The sequence below is a fragment of the Phragmites australis genome, chromosome 6 (assembly GCF_958298935.1).
Source record: "Phragmites australis chromosome 6, lpPhrAust1.1, whole genome shotgun sequence".
Taxonomy (NCBI): Eukaryota; Viridiplantae; Streptophyta; class Magnoliopsida; order Poales; family Poaceae; genus Phragmites; species Phragmites australis.
The window spans coordinates 13,460,640-13,482,491 of NC_084926.1; the positions used below are offsets into that span (position 1 = coordinate 13,460,640).

A 21,852-nucleotide genomic window follows, 5' to 3' on the forward strand; every position below is an offset into this window, starting at 1 on the left:
CTGATGACGACGAATCCAACACACATTGGTATGACTAATCCGCGATGACTCATTTTTGAACCGATATAGGAGGAGTAGCAGAGAGGAAGAAGAATGATTTGAAGGAGGAGCAACCTGAGGGCTACCCATATATATAGCCATTTGAAAAAACTAGCTGTTATAATATAGCCGTTGAACAAAATAACCGTTGAAATATAGCCATTGAACAAAATAATCGTTGGAATAAAACCGGTGTAAGAAACAACCGTTGCGAGTAAAATATAATATATGAGATATGAAGAGTGAGATTTAGCTAGTCTGTTGAAGTATATAGAAATAGAGGGGAATTTTTTAGAATGGATAACTAAATAGAAATATGGATAGTCTGCTAAAATTGGTCTAAGGGATAGAAGGATTACAGCCCTTGGTTAGTACCTTGTGAAAACTGCAACACCTGGTATAGGCTATAGCTGCAGATATCATGGTGATGTGTAGTAAATAGTAATATGCAATGTGCAAGGTCAGGTTCATGGGGTTGGAGGGGGAAAAGGCGAACAGGTGAAAATTTGGGACTTTGTTGTCTACAATGTTCTACAGGAAAGATCTCAGAAGGAATCAAAGCCCTGGTTGAGCAACATTGTTTGGTACAGGGGAATAGGGAATTTCAGGATATATCAGTCATTGAGTTACAACAACAAAACATTTGTCCCAAGCAAATTAGGGAAGTTAGAGATGAAACTCAGGAGATCCAACTAAGAAGATGATGAGAAAACAACAAATTCATTGAGTTACAAGAGGAACTAAAATAGAAAACAATGTGCCACTAAACCAGGATCTTCACCGGTGTGTATGCTACACGTATTTCCTTGCAAGAGCCCTTACCTTCGTATCAAAATGGGGGGATGTGATGCGAGAGCCGGGTAAGTAGAGTGGATTGAGGAATATCTGCACAACAAAACAATCACAAACTGAGCTTCATTACAGCGCAAGAAAGAAGAAATGAAGAATGTGGGACTGCAATGAGCAACTTTACAAATGAAGTAGCAGGGAAAAAATGATATCTATAACTGCATATCCATCAGAAAGTTGCTTTTGAAAGCTGTGGAATGAAGAAGCGGTCCAACAGAAGCTATAGAATATAGCTAGCTAAGTATTTACCTTGATGTAAAGCTCATGAACCTCCTGAAAGAAATTTTTTATTTCATCCTCGCTCCTTACGTCATGAAGCAACATAAATCTAGTACGTGCCACACTGTCCGTTCAGGAAGCAAAATACTGAGAGTCTAGTACAAAGAAAATGTTGATAGAAAGATAGAATAACAACAACAACAAAGCCTTTTAGTCCCAAGCAAGTTAGGTAAACTAGAGATGAAACCCACAGGATCCAATTAAAAAGATGATGGAAAAACTATAATAATAATAAAGCTACTAGTAATAGTAAAATATAATGGGATGCCTAAACTTCCCTGTTGCAACATGGTTCAATCATTTACCAAAAGGGAAAAATAGTGATTCTTGTCAACAATGTGCAGACAGAATAATCACTCTCTAGCTTAGTAGCATTTATAGTTTCTTCTCTGTATATTGATTAACAAGGTTTATATCAATTATTAAACAAAACATATCATCATCAGATAGGACCAGCAGTTACATAAACAAACACAACAAGGTCGTTGAATCTATCAACTGACTTCAGAAACCTGAAAAGTGTGGAAAGTGATGAATGAATTAAATGAAGCAAAAAACAAGGAAGAAAAATCATAAAATATAGTCCAACAGCCACGTACATCGCATTTGTAGTCCATGCAACATCTTGAACAACATCTAGTGCAGCATGCAAAATGAACTAATGCTGATAAGCTAAATCTTCTTTATGTAAGAGAAAATTAATTGAAGGATCACATTGGGACTGAGCAAACAGACATCATATTGAAACAAATAAAATATGTTTACACATATTATGACAAGATGATCAGATTAACTAAATGGAAAAGTGAATAAAATAAAGACCATGCCTCTTATGTCATACACAAGATGTGGCACATGCATATTCACAATAGCTAATCTCTACGAAGAACAATGATTCGATAGAAATTCTGACATGTGGTTGTCTATGAATTAGTAATGCTAGAGATAAATAATAATATCGTCAAGAGCAATATCAATAGAAATAATATGGAATAATGCTGTAAAAAGCAATATCGACATTATTAATCCTAGGGAGAATGTATTGAAAAAAGAGCTATACTTTCTGAGCAGATCCAACTTCAGCCTCATAGATTGGGATGCCATTCTTACTAACAATCACAAAGCATGCTGTACTCGCCATTTCTACCTGTGGCATGACAGTTTATTGCTCTGAAAAGTTTCAAACAGTTGTGAATATAAAAGTCATAACTATATGAGATAAATAATTGCACAAAATCTAAAAATTCCATAAGCATGAAACATAAGGAACACAACCTACCTCGCCTCAATAGCATCACATATTAACATGTTAAAGAACCAACAATGATGATAGAATACAGTCCCTAGATGCGCTATTCACACAATATTACGTGTTGTCAGCCATCTCACAGGCACTAGGGGATAAAGCACTTAGCTCGTACAGTTGCATAGATGCTTTCTAGAAATCTTGCAGGGGAATCATTAAAAACGACAAAATGACAGTTCTCAATACTTTCTGCGACCTTAGAATAGGAAGCCACCAATGTCTCAACATTGCAAGCATAGCTCGTGTCCCCAAAAAAGAAGGGGCAAATGAGGTCCACAACTACATGCTGATAAGCTTAATCCCAAGATTACGAGGATACTCTCCAAGGTCCTCACTCTCAACTTAACATTGTTTATAGTCACGCTTGTCTCAAATATCAAAGAACTTTGATCAAAAGGTGAAGCATCCACGACAACTAAAATGTATGTCAAAAATCTTGTAAGGTATTTCACCATATGAATCCCGACAGGCGATGCTACTACTAAAGCTAGACATTTCCAAAACTTTTGACTCAGTTAGATGGGACTATGCTAGACCTCTTAGATAAAAATAGGTTTCTAACCACATCCTTCTCAGGAGTACACAATAGCTTCTCGGGCAAACGTGACCAGCATGGAAAAGGTCTCTGGCATGACGAACGACTCTCACCACACCAGTTCATCGTAGCAATCAACCCACTCCAAATCATCAATCTTGCCATTAATTTTATCTTGCTCCATAAACTAAATGGTGCTGCATAACTAGTGGGATGGCAGGGATGCCTATCACACCAGTTAGAAGAGCAAAGCTCGATAAATTTGTGTTAACATCCCAGCCAGTCTACTTACTAACGGCTCTCAATCCACAGTGTTCTAAAAAGCTTTGACAGTAAGAGACGACAATTCCTTTGGTCAGGCAGAAAATCCATTTCAGAACCTCAATGCTAGGTGAACAGGAAAATAAAGTGTAGACCGAAAAATTTCTCCACCTAGAAAGGTTTGCGATAGTACTTTGCTTACGTCAGATATGTCTTGAATGGACTTCGGAAGAAAAGCCTAGGGAAAGCATGGAAAAATCCGTGTGATGAGGTACGCCACTGCTTTTTTATGCATACACATCCATAAAAATTGGAAATGGAAGAAAAGCAAGTTTTGGAACTCAAGTTGGCTAAACAACATGATGGTGCCTAGCAAAATGACGTGTGGATAAAGGATATCGACATCCATTCAAGTATTATGGTTCAAGGCATTCAACAGTCCATAGCATTATGGCAAATGATTAGCTCCACATAAACAAAGATGGAGGAACAAATACCATGGAAATTCAGGGCTGCAGAGTCTACTCGACATCCTGCAAAGCGTAATTTCTGGGTGCAACAGTGACAAGGATGCAAACAACACTTTGGACTACATCCGCTGCCAAAGTGCAAATTCTTCACACAGGCTATCACTCAAAATAGTCTATGTACTTTAGACATGTTGCAATGCAGAAGACGACTACAAAACACCCAAACCATCGAGAGCCAGAGATGGTAATGCCAATGGACCAAAAGTGTCAACAACATGGTTTAGGGTTGATTTGGAATCAGAAACCTCCCAGTACATGACTACATATTGTTCACAACAATTCAGGAGCGGGCGTCCTTACCAGTTACCACACAATATGGGCCAACAAAGGAAAGGCTATAGTATCTTGCTCATTCTAGTTACATGGGATGTGAGGAAGGAACAAATAGGATGCAAAAAATAGGCATTGGCCCATGCGACTCACCTAGAGCAACTATTACCACGCGTATATCCCTCTTTGTAGTCACAAGATTTGTAAACATGTAAACCCGATTTGCCCTCTCTCGATCGATATAACGGGCAGCTGTCACGGACCAACAATGATTATTACCCCATGCAACATGGATGAAGGTAAGATTACAGGGCAAACAGAACGCAATTCAAGTGATCCACTAATCATTTGGTTTCATGACTCTGCAACTTGCTGGTGCTGGACTACGAGCACAAATAGAGTAAATTCTACCTTTTGCAAGATGTAAAATGGAGATAGACCATAAATTCTTTTTACATCTAAGTGGCACAATTTTCTAATTAAAAACAAGGGGAACTTCGTGGTAACTGACTCTAAAAACAATTATGATTCAGGAGTCAAGACTACTTGGCATACTGCATATATGGGGAATGTCTGAAGAAGAACCTAGTCGAACTATGGGGTATATGGATTAGATTAGTAGGGCACCACCCAGCAGACAAATCCACATCTAACAGAACGGAGAGAAAAGGAAAGAAAGACTTGAGTTGATTGAGAACAGAACCGACAATTAGAACAACCCGTCCAAGTAAAACCTGGGTTGCTTACCAGCAAACGAAGAAGCCGATCCAAATCCGAATGGATCTTCACTCCACGCTATCGCAGTACCCGTAGAGGGCGGGAAAGGGGAGGAGGGCGGCACCTCTCGACGAGAGAATACTTCGGTGGAAGGAGACCTGTCAACGATGAGGCACAACGAATCGTGGCTGCTGTATAACAGGGCAGGGAGAGGGAGAGAGTGGGGGTAGGAAAACCTCAGCATCCTTTCCATTCTACTGTCTCCAAACTAAGGTAGTGTTTGGTTTTTTATGAAGGTAAATGATATGTAGTTTATTTTTTATGGATGAAATAATTCGGAATAAGATGGTATAAGTAATATATTTGGTTCGATGTATGAAACAGTATATGAGAGTGTTTAGTTGAATATATAGGCTGTACATATAAATATGTTTAGTTGCTAAAAAATAAGCATTATATCTATTTATAACTTAATTTCTTTATAATATAATAATTTTATAATTATTAACAAATTATTCTGATTAGTATTAATCTTCACTAATTATAATTAATTATAATTTAACATGACAATATTCATCGCTAATTATCTATAATAGTACTTAATTATGTCTAAAAACATCTAATTTAACTAATGCATAGCTAATTGTTTTAATTATCACTAAGTACATATAATTACAGGAGCTGACAGAGTCTATACGAGTTCGTTCGACTAATTTTTCCGTATAGGATGGTTCAACATCTTAATAAAATATTCTTAAATATATATCACCCTATCCTAAACAAGTTAGTATCATTCATCCAACCAAATATAGGCATAACAGCATATCCCACACCATTTTATACATATGCCACCGTGTATATGGAACTAAACACTACCTAAACCGTTGTAGGGCTCTTGGTTTTCCATAAAACACCCTGATTGAACCTGTTTTGTTCGGTCTGGATTCTGAAATGCACAGACAGACAGTTCGGTTTTATTCCGGTTCAGTTACCACTCCACTCCCGTTCGGCTTGGTTAGCAGGAAGCCCGTTCGGCTTGGTTAGCAGGAAGCCAGGAACTGCACAACTCGGCCTGTTTGGATGCAAAGTATTTTTGGTTTTACAAAATACTTTGGTTCAGGAAACCACGAGGTGTTTATACCTAGCAAATTTTGTATTTGTAAACCATAGTATTGTTAAAATTGTAGTCTTTTGGAGTTTTATAAACTTCGTCTGAATTTTTTTAAAATCGAGATATTGCAAGGATTTGGTTTATAGAAATGCAGTTTCTTAATACCATCGCTTTTTAGCTTTTAGAAACCATGATATCCAAACAGGGCTCAATTACAACTATATTTAAAATTTTCTTTCCAAGGAAAATGGTCGTTAAGGTCTTTTTTTGAAAAGGTGATTCAGTAATGTAGAATTGATGTGTTCGAGGAATTGGGATATACTAGGAGAATCTAGAACTCTTCGAGGAGAGTTTTCAGCTCTATAGGGGACTTCGAGTATTCATTTTGAGGGACAATTTCTTTTATCAACCAGGCAAAGACTACCCGAAACTATTCTAAGGTGTCCTTCTACCTAGCATTGAATATGACAAGGCTCTCAAAGGATCAATGTTTACCAATTTATAGGAAAATTCTACTCTGTAAGTCATTGTGACATTTTGACTCTATTGTCTTTGTCGTACCCCATAAGCTATACTTTATCAGTTTCTTTTTCTGTTTATGAACTATTAGTCAAAGGAAAATTGCATTTGCTACTGAAAAGGATCATGGCCTTCCGCCCATTTTATCTGCCAACACTTCAGGTATTATTAATTTTTATAAGATGGTCGTCGTATCTACTTTCGCCTCATTACATGAAAAATGTTGGCGAATACAACATAAACTTGGCTTCGACCAACAAAAAAATTCATTTTATTTTGGTATGGTTCTCTTGTTCTTTTGACCCGATAAGGTTAATAAAAGGTTCTGAACCGTGACATTAGCACGGGCCTAGCGTCCTGTATTTACATTGAAAACAAATAATAAAGTATTTACACTGAAAACAAATAATAAACAAATATAGTAGGCTAACCTCAAGCTACATTAATTTATTTTCTGACTTTGGCATTTGATTCCATAGTCTTGGGCTGGGTAGTTCTGTGCAATTCTATCTCCAGGTCCAGGTCCATTGCACCACTCCTAAATACGTGAAACATTATGGCAGTATATCACTTTAGAATGGAAGTTTCTGGTTGACAACCAAGAGAAGTATTGATAGATTGGTTTTCGACTGCATAAGCTATTTTCATCAAAATAAAGCATGATTGCAACCATTTTCCTAGTGAAATTTTGGGTCCGCTTAGCTTGGCTCATTATAAGGGAATCTTTTAGTTAAATAGAATATAGTTATAGTCCTACGGCGTCGATGGATTTGCTGAGGTTACTATTATTTGATCAATAGCAAATGGCACGACTTGTATTTAATGTTTCTTTGATGGTCTAGAGTTTGGGATCAATTCAGTTCAAACTCGTACCTTCATAGGTTTATAAGTACGTGACACCTGGCAAAAAATAAAATAAAATTTGACGGTGCAACACGTGGATTTTTTCCCCTAAAGACCCAACACGTGGATATGTCGAAGGTTCGAATACAAATTGCAACAAAAGTTAGGCAGACTTGCCTTTTTGACGTAGTGACTATAAGGCGAATTGAATGCATTTTAGAACCTAACTTCAAATGAATTGTTTATTCATTTTTGTTACGTTCTCCGTTTGTACAAAACATAGGTGCAAAAATTGGTGAGTAATTAGATACTTCAACGGAAAATCCAGAAAATGTTTGCCAAATTATACTGAAGTTACATCTAACATTTATCAAAAGTTACAATTTCTAGATGGGCTACGGAAAAGACAATATTTATCAACCAGCGCAAGTCACAAATATGAATGACTAGCTAAGTGTTTGAATTGTAATAAAAATATAAATATTGAATGCGATAATGTATAAAGATGTGGATGCGTTATGTGAACGTCACCGAACTAATATGTCAGAAGTGATATAGTGGTTTGATTTCAAATATGATACGGAAAAGGAAGAGAAAATTATCTACTAATTTCTTTCCTGATTTTTTTTATTTTTATTAGTAAAATAGGTCATATATACGTAGTCGGTAACCAGATGAGAAGGCTAGATGACGAGAATAAATAGTAAAAATAGATAAATTATTTAAATTATAAAAAAATTTCTTAGATAGAATAAAAGTAGAGGAAGAAGTGTTCTATATTTGGCACGTAAAATAGGTGTGGCCATAGGCTTGGCCCAGCCACTCAGCCAGGCTAAGTGCCACCCCTTGTTTTTGATCGATTGATACCAGGGCTAAGAAAAACACTGTATTTTTATAAACTTTTCAACTTACAGCCAATTAAATTCTCATTTCTATTCATATATGCAGATTTACTCTAGGAAAAGCGTGTGAAAAGTAAATCTCCGCGAACGATTCATTTATTTCGTATCGCATTATTGATTGAGAAGAATAAAGAATGGAAGGGAGGAAATGGAAAGGAAAAAAAAACAGTACGCCGAATCGCCGATGGCCCGATGCAATAGCGGTGGGAGGACTACGACGGCCCTTGCCTTCCTCAACCAAGCCTTGCGCCTGCCTCCGCAAGACCGAGGAAAAAAGAGAGGAAAAAACACCCCGGAAAACAAACAAAAAAAAAAATCCCCAATCCATGAAGCCCACCACTCCCGCCGCCGCCGCCGCGGCGGTCACCACCGATGACCCTTCCCCTTCCCCGTCCGACTCCGCCTTGGCGACGTTCAACGTCGAGCGCCGCTCGGACGCCTCCGCCTCGTGCCGCTGGACCCTGCCGGACTTCCCCCGCACCCGCGCCCGCACCTTCTACAGCCGCTACTTCGAGGTCGGCGGCTTCGACTGCCGCCTCCTCCTCTACCCGCGCGGCGACACGCAGGCGCTGCCGGGGTACCTATCCCTCTACCTCCAGGTCCTCGACCCCAAAACCCCGGTGTCGTCGTCGTCCTCCACCACCACCACCACCTCCTCCAAATGGGACTGCTTCCTCAGCTACCGCCTCTCTGTCGTCCACCCCACCGATCCCGCCAAGTCGCTGGGGCGCGATTCGTGGCACCGCTTCTCGTCGAAGAAGCGCTCCCACGGCTGGTGCGACTTCGCGCCCTCCGCCGCCGCCGCCTTCCTCTTCCAGCCCCACGACGCACTCGTCATTGCTGCCGACATATCGGTTCTCTCCGAGGCCGCCTCCTTCGCCGATGCCGACGGCCGCTTCACCTGGAAGGTGCTCAATTTTGGCCTCTTCAGGGAGATGATCCGCACACAGAAGATCATGAGCCCAGAATTCTTCCCTGCCGCCGCCTCCGCTGGCGGGAGCGACTGCGGGCTCCGGATTAGTGTCTACCAGAGTAATGTGTCTGACGCAGACCATTTATCGGTTTGTCTGGAAAGCAAGGAGCCCGTGGTGCAGGCAGTCTCTGGGTCGTCGGCATCAGCATTGGTGTCAAGTGGTGCAGGGAGTGGTGTGCCAGACGGCGATCGTGGGTGCTGGTGTCTTTTCCGCATTTCGATCCTTAATCAGAGGTCTGGTGGGAACCACATCCACAAGGACTCATATGGTCGGTTTGGGGCAGACAATGCCAGCCTTGGGTGGGGCGATTACATCAAGATGGATGAGTTTTTGGCTGCTGACAGCGGATACCTGGTTGATGGAGCTGTGGTGTTTAGTGCCTCAGTGCATGTGATAAAGGAGTCAAACTCATTCACTCGTAGCTTGCCGATGGTTGTGGGAATAGGTGGTGCTGGTGGTGGGCGTGCTGGGGCAAGGAAGTCGGATGGACACTTTGGGAAGTTTGTGTGGAGGATCGAGTGCTTCACAAGACTCAAGGAGCTTCTCAAGAAGCGCAAGATCTCAGGTCTGTGTATCAAAAGCAGACGGTTTCAAGTTGGGAATCGGGACTGCCGTCTTATTGTTTATCCACGTGGTAAGCATTAACGCATACGTTTCTCCAGATTCATTTGGTAGCTTTGAAATCAACATGATGGATTTCGTTCTGACATAACTAAACTGCTAATAGAGAGTGAAACTTGGTAAAAAGCTATAGGCAACTAGGCATGTGTACACCTGAATGATTTGCACAGATCTTTTATGTACTTAAAAAATTGAAAAAGTGTGAATCAAGGGTCAGAGGCGCTTGATTAAATTGGGATTTGGGAATGGGAAGGGTGAAATCCAGACAAATGAAGTTAACAACTGCACATCTATAGTTTTGCCATTTGTTATGAAAAAATGGAACTTCACCATATAAATCAACACTTGTTGTTTGTAGTTACAAACAATAGCTAATAGCTAGCATACCAATCAGTCAATCAATGAACACATGGGCAATAGTTTCATTAATCCTTTTAGATCAGGAAATCCATTGATATAAATGCAGCATTACAGATGATCTTTTTTGGTGCAAAAATTCTGCTCATCTATGATCCCTACTAATAAAGTGCTTATTCATGCGGCATAAAACCAATGGATGTCGCTGACAATTGTCATTCACTTTTTCCCCATGTAGTGGCAGCCATAGAGTAACAGAGTGAAATGTTTTTTTTTTCCTTTTGAGTTTTGCAAAATTCCCTTTTCTGCTCGAGGTCACAAAACATAATGGATTTATGCTCTGCGCTTATCCAAGAGTTATGACTCATGATTACACCATACTGAACTAGCGAAATAATCTCAAATTCCGTTTTTCAAGTAGAATATGGAGTTTGCATATGCAGCTGCAGCTTGGACTTCCTGGGGCTCATTACCTCGATACTGAAATCACTATAGGAGACTAAGTACATAGTTATTTTTGGTGCAGTGACTGCTATCACTGAGTATACATTTCTACTGAATTTAAATGATACTGTTGGCAACCCCCAACTTTTAGTCGGTTTGAATTTTGAACTTGGTTTCAGCAAGCAAATTGTGGTCAGTTTCTTTTTGAGTAACCTTTGAGTATGATTACTTCTTAATGTTGCATATCTGGGCATTCTTAGAATATGGGTACTGATTCTTTCGGTTGGTTTTGTTTATGTTGTTGCAACCAGGGCAATCTCAACCGCCATGCCATCTATCTGTGTTTCTGGAAGTGACAGATCCCCGAAATACAACCAGTGAATGGAGCTGCTTTGTGAGCCATCGTCTCTCTGTCATCAACCAGAAAGTGGAGGAGAAGTCGATCATGAAAGAGTCTCAGAATCGTTACTCTAAGTCGGCGAAGGATTGGGGTTGGCGTGAATTCGTGACATTAACCAGCCTCTTTGATCAGGATGCAGGTTTTCTTGTACAGGATACTGTTGTGTTTTCTGCAGAGGTTCTCATTCTGAAGGAAACAGCAACTATGCAAGAACTTAGCGATGAAGATTCTGAAATATGCAGTTCAAGTTTTGGATATCAGATTGAAACTTTGCCAAAGCGACCGTCATTTACATGGAAAGTGGAAAATTTCTTGTCCTTTAAGGAGATTATGGAGACCAGAAAGATCTTTAGTAATTTTTTCCAAGCTGGGGGTTGTGAGCTGCGGATAGGTAAAAGAAGTTTATACTTTTGTTTCTTGTACAGTTGTACCAAACTCATATTTTGTGTTTACGTCACTACAACTTGCAGGTGTGTATGAATCGTTTGATACGATCTGTATATACCTGGAGAGTGATCAGTCATCTGGGTGTGATCCTGATAAGAACTTTTGGGTCCACTATAAGATGGTTATAATTAACCAGAAGAATTCTGCAAAAACTGTGTGCAAGGAATCTTCAATCTGCACGAAAACGTGGAACAATTCAGTTCTCCAGTTTATGAAGGTTTCAGACATGCTGGATACTGATGCCGGCTTTCTTGTCCGGGACACTGTTGTTTTTGTTTGTGAAATCATAGACTGTTGCCCATGGTTTGATTTCTCTGATCTTGAGGTGAGGTTTGGTCCACTTTTTATTCATGACTTTTCTATTTGTGCTTGTAATGTATCGGTGGAGGTAAGTTTGAGGAGATTGTTGATAAGTAGCAATTTGTTGGTTTGCTACAGCATATGCCAACCAAAAAAAATGTGACTGTTTCATGTACTCTAATTAAGCATATCAAACTGTGTACTGATCAGTGCAGTTTAAGACATCAATTTTACCAATGTTAGGAGCCCTATGAACTCATATAATTTTTTAAGCATGTGAATATTCTGCATGAATGAATTGCAATGTTTGATGAAAGTCCTGTACATGGTAGTCATCAATGCTGAACCGGCCATTTTTTGACCCTTTGTTTAATGTTTTAATTACACTTTGTGCTTGATGCTACTGAGGACTTCTGCGCTGGCCTAGCTATAGCCCATAGGCAACATGCCTGGTTAACTATTGCATTGATGCCTGCATTTATCTGCTAGTTTACTCAAAGCAATGGGATGTCCTATAAATGTTAATGGGGTTTTCTTGAGAAGATACCAATATCTGCAGGATTAATTAATCATTGTTGAGTAAATAGACTTTAGTTTTCTCATCTTCGAAGGATTTTATGGGTGATAGCATTATTTGTATGTAAGTTGCAGTTGTTCACGTGTTATAGTCCTTCCTATGCTATATTCTGACAGCAAACTATATTGTTTTCATGGCACATTTTCAGAACTGATAACCAGATGTGCTCATATGGTAGACAATGCTCTTTTCGTATTGGGCTCATAATTAATTAACTTGTCTATCAGGTTTTGGCTTCAGATGATGACCATGATGAATTGTCAACAGACCCTGATGAACTTATTGATTCTGAAGATAGCGAATATATGAGTGGCGATGAGGAAGATATGTTCCGGAACCTCCTCTCCATAGCTGGTTTTTCTCTTACATATGGAGATAACTATACTCAACCGCAGGTTACTTTAAGAGAGAAAATCCTAACGGATGCTAGTGCGATTGCTGGGTTCCTTACTGGTCTGCGTGTTTATCTGGATAACCCAGCAAAAGTTAAGCGTATGCTTCTTCCGACCAAAGTATCCACCAAGAGTGGTGGAAAGAAAGATGCTTCAAAGTGTGATTCAAGCACCACAAGTCTCATTAGTTTGTTGATGGGGGTTAGTGTCTTGAAGCAGGCTATCATAGATTTACTTCTAGATATAATGGTTGAATGCTGCCAGCCTTCAGAAGAAAGATCAACATATGGTTCCTCGGCAAGCACTAAAACTTCTCCTGATTCAAATGGGGCTAGCTCTCCACCAGAACTTAGTGTTGAAGGTGAACTAACAGAATGTGCATGCACTAATGTGTATGAGAGGGCAGAACCTAATAGTGATGATATTCAAGATAGTCCTGCTGTACAAGATGTAGATTTGGCTTCAAATGAAATTACTGCAAATATTCTAGAACGTTCATGTTTTCCTCCGGAAACATCTGCTACTGATTTGCCAGCAGATGAAGGCTCTGAGCAGGCTTCCAGGGTATAATTTGAGGTTTCTTATATTTTTTTAACCTTATCATCACATTTCCTTTTATTGATGTGTTATCCTGCCAATTTTTTTCCTCAGTCAAAATGGCCAGAGCAATCAGAGGAACTGTTAGGATTGATTGTTAATTCATTGAGGGTGTTGGACAGTGCCGTCCCACATGGATGCCCTGAACCAAGAAGGCGGCCTCAAGCTGTCCAGAAGATTGCAGTTGTCCTAGAGAAAGCTCCAAAACAGTTCCAGACAGAATTGATTGCGCTCGTACCAAAGTTGGTTGATGGTTCAGAACACTCCCTCGCAGCTTGTGCACTGTTAGATCATCTTCAAAAGCCAGATGCAGATCCTTCATTGAGATTACCAGTAAGTTTGCATCCTTAGGCTATTTCTATGTTTCTGGCTAATTTCATTGTGTGAAAACATATCACTTACATTATTTTTGGAATGAGTAGCTGAAGTGTCTGCATATGTTCTACTGTATTGTGAGTTTCTGACTTAAAATATGATTGTATTGCTGGATAGCTTTCATGCCTAATTAGCTGATATAGAAGGTCAGTAAATATAAAGGTGAATAACTGACACCTGATATGGTTCTGTTTTTATTTTAATCATGGCAGGTTTTCGGTGCCCTTTCTGAGTTAGAATTTGGAAGTGATGTCTGGAAACGAGCATCTGTTCACACACTTGAATTGTTGTCTGACTCAAACGATGAGCCTCTTGTAGCTGCCATTACTTATGTTCTCAAGGCGGCATCACAGTGTCAGCATCTTTCTCAAGCGGTATGTTTACCATTCACGCTTCTTGAGTTTTCTATTTGTTCAGCATCTTCTCAGTTTTCATATTAGTAACTGCTTTGTTTTTGCTTTCCAAAGGTTAGAGCTGTTCGATGGAGATTAAAAGGTCTGGGGACTGAAGTTCCACATTGCGTGCTTGACTTTTTGTCTAAAACAATTCAAAGCCAGCCAGATGTAGCTGAAGCTATATTGAAGGATTTTGATTCTGATTGTGAGCCTGAAAACAATTGTGTATCATCGACAACATCTTGTAGTACTTGTACTACAGATGGGCTTTCGTCTGAAGGGATGTATTCTTGTCAAGAGCAAGCTGTGCATGGAAGAGATCATCTATCAGATGTTTTTGTACTGATAGAAATGTTATCAATACCTGGATTGTTTGTTGAAGTTGCACAGATTTTTGAGAGGGCTTTACTGCGAGGGGCCTTTGGTCTACAAGTAGTAGCCATGGTGCTGGAAAGAAGGCATTCTCACATGTTAAGTTTAAAGTCTGGGTCTGTTGTGAATGATTCACAGAACAAACAAGTTTTGTTAGATGGGCAGTTTGAACCTCTGTCTGTCCAAGAAAATGATTTCACTTCAGTCCTTGCACTTGGCGAGGTATTATCTCTATCTACAGAAGCGAAGGTTCAAGACTTCATGCGGATGCTTTATGCTATCATGTTTAAGATCTATGCTGAGGATCATTATAGATATAGAATTCTGAAGGGCCTAGTTGAACGATCAACAAATACGTCAGATAACTGCCGAGCAGTTGACATAGATATGGATGTCTTGGTATTTCTCGTTAAGGAGGAGCATGGGGTCGCAAGACCTGTTTTGAACATGATGCGTGAGGTTGCTGAAGTTGCTCAGGCTGACCGTGCAAATCTTTGGCACCAAATATGTGCTACTGAAGATGAAAATATCCGTTTGCGGGAGGACATGGAAATGGAACAAACGAATTTCACCAACGAAAAGGTTGCACTAAACCAACGACTAACTGAATCGGAGGCAACTATTGGCCGTCTTAAGGTATTTCTTTGTTGCGATTCAGCTGTTAACCCTGTTGTTCTTGTTTGTTTGTTAGCCTAACATTTATTGATTTCTCATCATTTTAGTCTGAGCTAAAAGCTGAGAAGGATTGTTTTAGTCGTGAGAAGAAGATACATTCTGATCAGATGCGGGAGATTGAGAATCAGTTGGAATGGGTGCGATCAGAGAAAGATGAGCAAATTGCAAAGCTCTCTGCTGATAAGAAGAATCTCCATGATCGTCTTAATGATGCAGAGACACAACTATCGATGGTGAAAGCACAGAAACGTGAAGAACTAAAGGTAGAAGTATATTAACCCTACTCCCAGTGTTCACGTAGACGGTCGTCTAGCGCGTCTAGACGACGACTAGACGCTAGTCGAGGGCTTGGCGTCCAGTCTAGACGCGTCTAAACGACGATTAGACGCTAGTCATGGGGTGATCGTCTATCTACGTCTAGCGTCTAGGTGAACATTGCCTACTCCATATTTGTGTGTTGAAATGTGATTATGCTGATCAAAATAAACTGTTCATCTGTGATGTTTCTTGTCATCAATTGATAACTTGATTATGATACCAATTCTCAGAACATATGTTATTTGATCGTTTCCTTACATCATATGTTGTAGCACAATACTCCCCCCCCCCCAGCTTCCATTATAGTTTATTACTGTAGATATGCGCTATTCAATTACTCTAAAGAAGTCTATACTCTGATATACGAAGTTTATGCCTTATGAGGTTAAGATGTTGGATAAAAGTGCACCAGATGCACTTGCTGTTTTTAAAATAAGACTTACGGCTGTAGTTTCAGTTGGTCAACTACCACCTATGCTCAGAACATATGTTATTTGATCGTTTCCTTACATCATATGTTGTAGCCCAATACCCCCCCCCCCTCCATTGTAGTTTATTACTGTAGATATGTGCTATTCAGTTACTCTAAAGAAGTCTATACTCTGATATACGAAGTTTATGCCTTATGAGGTTAAGATGTTGGATAAAAGTGCACCAGATGCACTTGCTATTTTTAAAATAAGACTTACGGCTGTAGTTTCAGTTGGTCACCTACCACCTATGCTCTGAAGTTGCCACAAGCAGGGTTGAATAATCACCCTTAGCTTGCTGATGCGCAGCCATCCTGGCTGGGACCAGGTGCATTTTAGCACTCCATATCTAAATCTATGTTGGATGAAAATGCATTGCTAAGTGTTATGGAAAATTGAATAAAGAAATAAAGAAGAAAATATGTGTGCGTGTGGGTTTTGGGGTGGGGTGGGATTTGAGGGGACAAAATCCAACTGGAGCAGCAACAGGAACCAGCCAATTCCCCAATTTTGGCTGGGGTGGCATTTTTTTATAAGACGGTTTTTGTAATTTATCACTCCTTCATAAATTGTTGCAAGTCGGTAGTAGTTCTATCTTTTATATGCGAAGCTCCTCTAGGATCTTGGTTCATGCTGAGATTATTGATGTTTGCTTCAGACACACCTTGTAAGGTTAATCGAGTGTTCTTCTAAACCTGTGATGGTTATTGGTCGCATACTGCTTGACTGCTGATTTTTGCCTTTTTCTTTAAGAATCATAATTTATGTTGGATTAACATCTATGGAATGTGTTGGTGTATGTACATAATGTGGGGTTATTTTACTGATTTATTCTTGAGTTTTATTGTAGATTTATGTCGCTAGAAGTTACTCATACCAACTGTAGATATTATATGTATTTAAATGAAGCAATGTTGACTTCATTTCCTGTTAAAGTTATCCTTACCTTCATGTAGCTGTTACATTTCAATGATATCAACAGGATCGATGCCATACATTTACAAACAACTAACATTTTTATGTGCTGCAGAGAGTGACAAAGGAGAAAAATACATTAGCAGAACGGTTGAAGAATGCTGAAGCTTCAAGGAAAAGGTTCGATGATGAATTAAAACGTTATGCAGCTGAAACACTGACTCGTGAAGAGATTCGAAAATCACTTGAGAATGAAGTGAGAAGGCTGACACAGACAATTGGGCAAACTGAGGGAGAAAAAAAGGAAAAAGAAGAGCAAATTGCTCGTTGTGAAGCATACATTGATGGGATGGAGTCGAAACTGCAAGTTTGCCAGGTTCTCCATGTTGCTAATTTTTTATGTTTCCACAATAACTGTTAGTCCTATATTTAAACCTATTTTGATTATTTCTCTAATGCCTTATAAAAGATGACAATTGTTTCCATAGAGTATTTTTATTTTGCCACAAAAATATAGTCAAGGGCATCATATGCTTGGAGGGAATTGTCCATGAACTATATGATATACTTAAAACAATCTTGCCTGTGTTTTGCACATCGATTTTTAAATGGGTACTTCGAATAGTATGCCAATATGTTTCTGAAAATGAATCTTGCATTAGATGCAGTTGATCTAATTAAATGCTCAGCAGAGTTACATGGACATAAGTGATTAGGAAATTGTGAACTAGCAAACTTTTGTGGTGGATTTGGAATCTGTAACTTGCTTGTTTTGGTATCTATATCATTACCACATGATATGTACATGTTCCTTTAGCTACTATGCGCAGCTTATGAGACTTTGGCAACTTAACCAGTCCATGGTGCTCGTAATGATGAGCAATTTCACCGTATTTGTCCTGCCCATATATTATTAGAACTTTGGATCACAGCTAAACTATCATGTTTACTGATGTATCATCTTCTTTCAGCAATACATTCGGACACTCGAAGCATCACTCCAAGATGAGATGGCTCGGCATGCTCCACTGTATGGTGTTGGTGTCGAAGCTTTGTCGTTGAACGAGCTCGATGCACTTGCAAACATCCACGAGCAGAGTTTAAGACAGATCCATGCAATTCAGCAAAGGAAAGGTTGCAGCCATCTCTTGGGTGGCCCCTCCCTCGCACATATCCCCGGCTTATTCTCCTCATCTCCTTCAATGGCAGTAAGCCTGCCATCCTCGTTGATCCCCACGTCCCCGATAGCACCCAATGGTGCAGGAATCCATGGGAATGGTCACACGAACAGTGTGACGGGCCCCTGGTTCAATCCAACCTAAGTGAGAAGACGTTGGAAGTGGAAGATGATGTCCATTTTGTGCATTTGATTCAATGGGTCAAATTTGCCTGGGCGTATTTTGCAGCCACTGAGCAAGCCAACGTGATAGCCTTTTTGTTCTTGGCCTTCCGTCTGGCTTTCTCGCTTGTATGTGATCGGTAGTGCCGTCGGCTTGGTATTACATGAGCGTAAAGGGCTTCGGTATGAAATAATATTGTAATAATCAAGAAATCCGATGGAACTATCAGGTGCAAGTGGAGAGCTATGGGAATGGTTGAGCTTGTTCACTTTATAAGAGCATTGGAGTTTTTTTTTTCAAGGAAAGTGCGATATGTTAACGAGTTCGACGGTTATTTCATCATTTTACTTCTCATGTCTTGGTCCTCCCTTTTCCCCGATTTTCTCGTCTACGTTTTCTGGTGAGGTACTTCTAAGGTGCTGCAATTCAGCAACTTCCTGTAATGACGTTACGAGACCAGGACAGGCATACCAGATCGAGGCTAGTAAATGAAGGATGTAGCCGTGATTGCAAGACTGGAAATGCAAGACAAGGTCTGTTGAAGCAGAGCTCATGGCATTGACGCGAGGGCCAAAACTACTCTGGCACAAGCCTTTCCCTCACCTTTGCACAGGCGAAAGCGGCAGCAGTCCGTTGAGCGCCGGAAACGCGGAAGCGCTTCGTTCGAACGGAGGCAGGCAGGCACCACGCGTCCGCCGGACGGCCTCGATCCCAACTCGTACCTGTGCGGCAGGACGGCCGGTTCCCGCCTTTCTCGGCGCCGTCCCTCTTGCGCGCGCCAGTGGGCCTCCGCGATCGCGTCGATATGGAACTCGGCCTCTGAGTTAACAGGCCAACCGGCTTGACGGGTCCTCCGCGTGACGAGCTCTTCACGAGAGCCCGGAGAGGGGAGAGCCACGAGTTTAGCCCGTACTAACGTTCGTTGGGCCGGTGATGGGTGGGGTTGCCGAGGCCCCGGCAGTAATCAAGAATGATTACACAGTGCGCTGGACTGAGCTGGAGGGTGGCTCGGCCCCTAGCGTTTTAGGTTAGTAGTAGAGTAGTTTAGTGGTTGTTTAAGCTGTGGTTTAGTAGTTTTATGTTTGTAATTTTCGGTTCGTAGTTTAGTGAAGGGGTTGGTTCCGGGAGGTTTTACTCGTGGTGAATCCTAACTGAGTAACAGTTGTTGATTTTGCATAGGATTTTGCATATTTCTCTCTGGTATCAGCGTCTTCTACGGTGTTGTTCTTAGAGGGAGATGCAAAAGTTGTATTTGCGTATGTGTTTGTGATAGGGATGTTTTGGCTAGAGCTCCGGTGATGTGTTTCCTCCGTTACCTTTTCGGTGCATGCGTCAGTCTAGGCGCGTGTTCCGTCAAGGTTGCTAGGAGGGCTTTGTTTTTTCCAAGCGAGCTAATGTGGAGGCTTTGTGTTGGTGGCAACGCCAGCGTCGATGTCTTCGTCGAGCAGAGGTTTTGTTGGCTCTACCTGAGAGCGATTGGGTGAGAGTCATATTGGTTTGCTTCGTTATTCGTCAATTCGGGAACGCCTACGATGCTTGAGGTGTCAGATCATCTATCCCTCGAAGATGTTACGGCCGGCGGTTGTAGTGAAGTGCCTGTGCATACAGTATTTCAACGGCATATCTTTCAATATGCTACTTGTGACAATAAAAACCTTCAAAGCATCTTTGAAAGCTCTTTCATCAAGTTAGGTGTCGACTTCAAGCTGTAGTCGCTGCTTCCATCGTCAATGACAAAGAAGACTGGAAACTCCTTGTAAGTTTCACGATCTAATGTAACCCGGTTTGTCTCAAAAAAACGGCACGCTGTGTTGTTTATCTAAAATCCCGGCACCTCTGTGCTGTGCAGAAGCAGAACCATTATTGTCCTTGCCATCCCAGCCGATTACGGGGAAGGAGGGACAACGGCAAGGCCAGAGAGTCCCAGAAAAGAAGAGAGCAGCATGGACAGATGTGAGTCACTGACTCGTCTCCAACACGTGTCCAAAGTTTAACCGACACACGTACGTTCACGTGTCCGTGAGTCAGCTCGGAGACGTGTCGAGGAGGACACGAGCGATGGCTACGGATGGGTTAATTAGGACACGGGAGAGGTCACCGGGCACACGTTAGAGCTCGCGGGAGAACTCGGGACCACGAACGAGCAAATCGAAAAAGCGCCATCGCCCACATAGCTCAAGGCACAGGCGGATCCTCCGCTCCATCCGCTCCTTGGCGCTGCCGTGCATCGTGGTCCAACCAAAAGGCTATTTAGCGCGCGCGCGCGACAAGCGAACGCACCCGACAGCCTCTGCTCTTTTCTTTTTTTAAAAAAAAAATCCCTAACGCGTTTTTTCAGTTTTTGAAAAAATTGTACGAGAAAAGTTTGACTAAAAAAGTTTTGAGAAAAAATTTGTACACAAAAGTTTTGCTCAAAAGTTTGAGAAAAAATTAGCAAGAAAAGTTTGAGAAATTTTTTTGAAAAAAATTGCATGAGCCCATACTACAGTCATTCACAACTTGAGTGCTAACGGTCACGCGAAATAGGATTTTCGAACCAAAAGCCAATATGCATCCCTTCCATCGAATCAGATATACATGTTAACAAGCTGAATTATCTTTGTAGATAATTGTTAGTGACGCTAATACAATAATACACGTGATTGTTACATGTGGTTAATTATTTTACGAAACTATATACAATTTTGTGATTGTTTATATAATACGATTATTTCATAATGATTAGTGTAAGTAATCACAAGGGCCTATTTAGATAACTTTCATAAAAATATTGTTTCTCTGAAAATACAAATTTTGTTTGAGATATGACATTATGAGGATATGATAGGTAGCCAACATAAATGTATCTAATCATAGTTATATTTTGATTTTTCTGATAGAATCAGCTAAGATCTTTAGTACCATGGAGCTATGTTGCGTCTAGCAAGTAAATTCGCTGTAAATGTAATATCAGGCCTGCTGCAATTTGCAAGATACATCAACGCTCCAATAGCACTGAGATACGTGACTTCAGGTCCCAATATCTCTTTATCATTATATTTAAGTTTGAATGGGTCTTTATATATGTCAAGAGTTCTAACGACCATAGGTGTCTTTGATGTATATGTTTTATCCATATTTAATTTTTTTAAGTATCTTTTGGATATAAGCAGATTGGTGCACAATTATTCCTGATGGAAGATGCTTAAGTCGAAGACCTAACTAGAATTTGGTTTTGCCCAAATCCTCCATCTTAAAATCCTATGTTAAATGATTGTGTGTTTCATTTATATCTTATGTGTTTTCGATGATATTAACATCATCAACATACACTGAGATGATACAAAACTTTTGTTGAGGATTTCTATAAATACACATGGGCAGTAACCATTATTGGAGTAACCATTCTGCAGAAGAAACTCACTCAATCGGTTGTACCACATCCTGTTCGACAGTTTCAAGCTATATAATGACGTTTCAGTTTAACACAATACATGTTGAAATTTATATTTGGATTTGGGATTTTAAGTCTTTCAAGGATTTACATATAAATATCACAATCAAGTTATTTATATAAATATGCGGTCACTACATCCATCAACTGCATTGATTTTGAACTACCAAAGATATTAAATATTGAAACGTTACTCCACTCATCCCCAAAGAATAAGTTTCATCAAAATCGATATCGGGTCTCTGCGTATATCCTTGTGGGTAGTCTACCCCCACTTTGTATGTCACCA

General features: G+C 40.3%; 1 protein-coding gene and 1 pseudogene across 1 annotated transcript; one reads left to right on the plus strand and one right to left on the minus strand.

Moving 5' to 3' along the window:
- Positions 1-831: 831 nt before the first annotated feature.
- Positions 832-2,308, minus strand: LOC133920476 (uncharacterized; annotated as a pseudogene).
- A 6,080-nt stretch (positions 2,309-8,388) lies between these two features.
- Positions 8,389-18,452, plus strand: LOC133921772 (uncharacterized). The gene is made up of 10 exons (XM_062366790.1): positions 8,389-9,769; positions 10,869-11,348; positions 11,428-11,729; positions 12,509-13,237; positions 13,325-13,603; positions 13,858-14,019; positions 14,113-15,048; positions 15,135-15,350; positions 16,906-17,166; positions 17,762-18,452. Exons 1-10 carry the CDS (start codon positions 8,488-8,490, stop codon positions 18,110-18,112), a joined length of 4,998 nt encoding a protein of 1,665 aa, XP_062222774.1. The 5' UTR covers positions 8,389-8,487; the 3' UTR covers positions 18,113-18,452.
- The last annotated feature ends 3,400 nt before the right edge of the window (positions 18,453-21,852 follow it).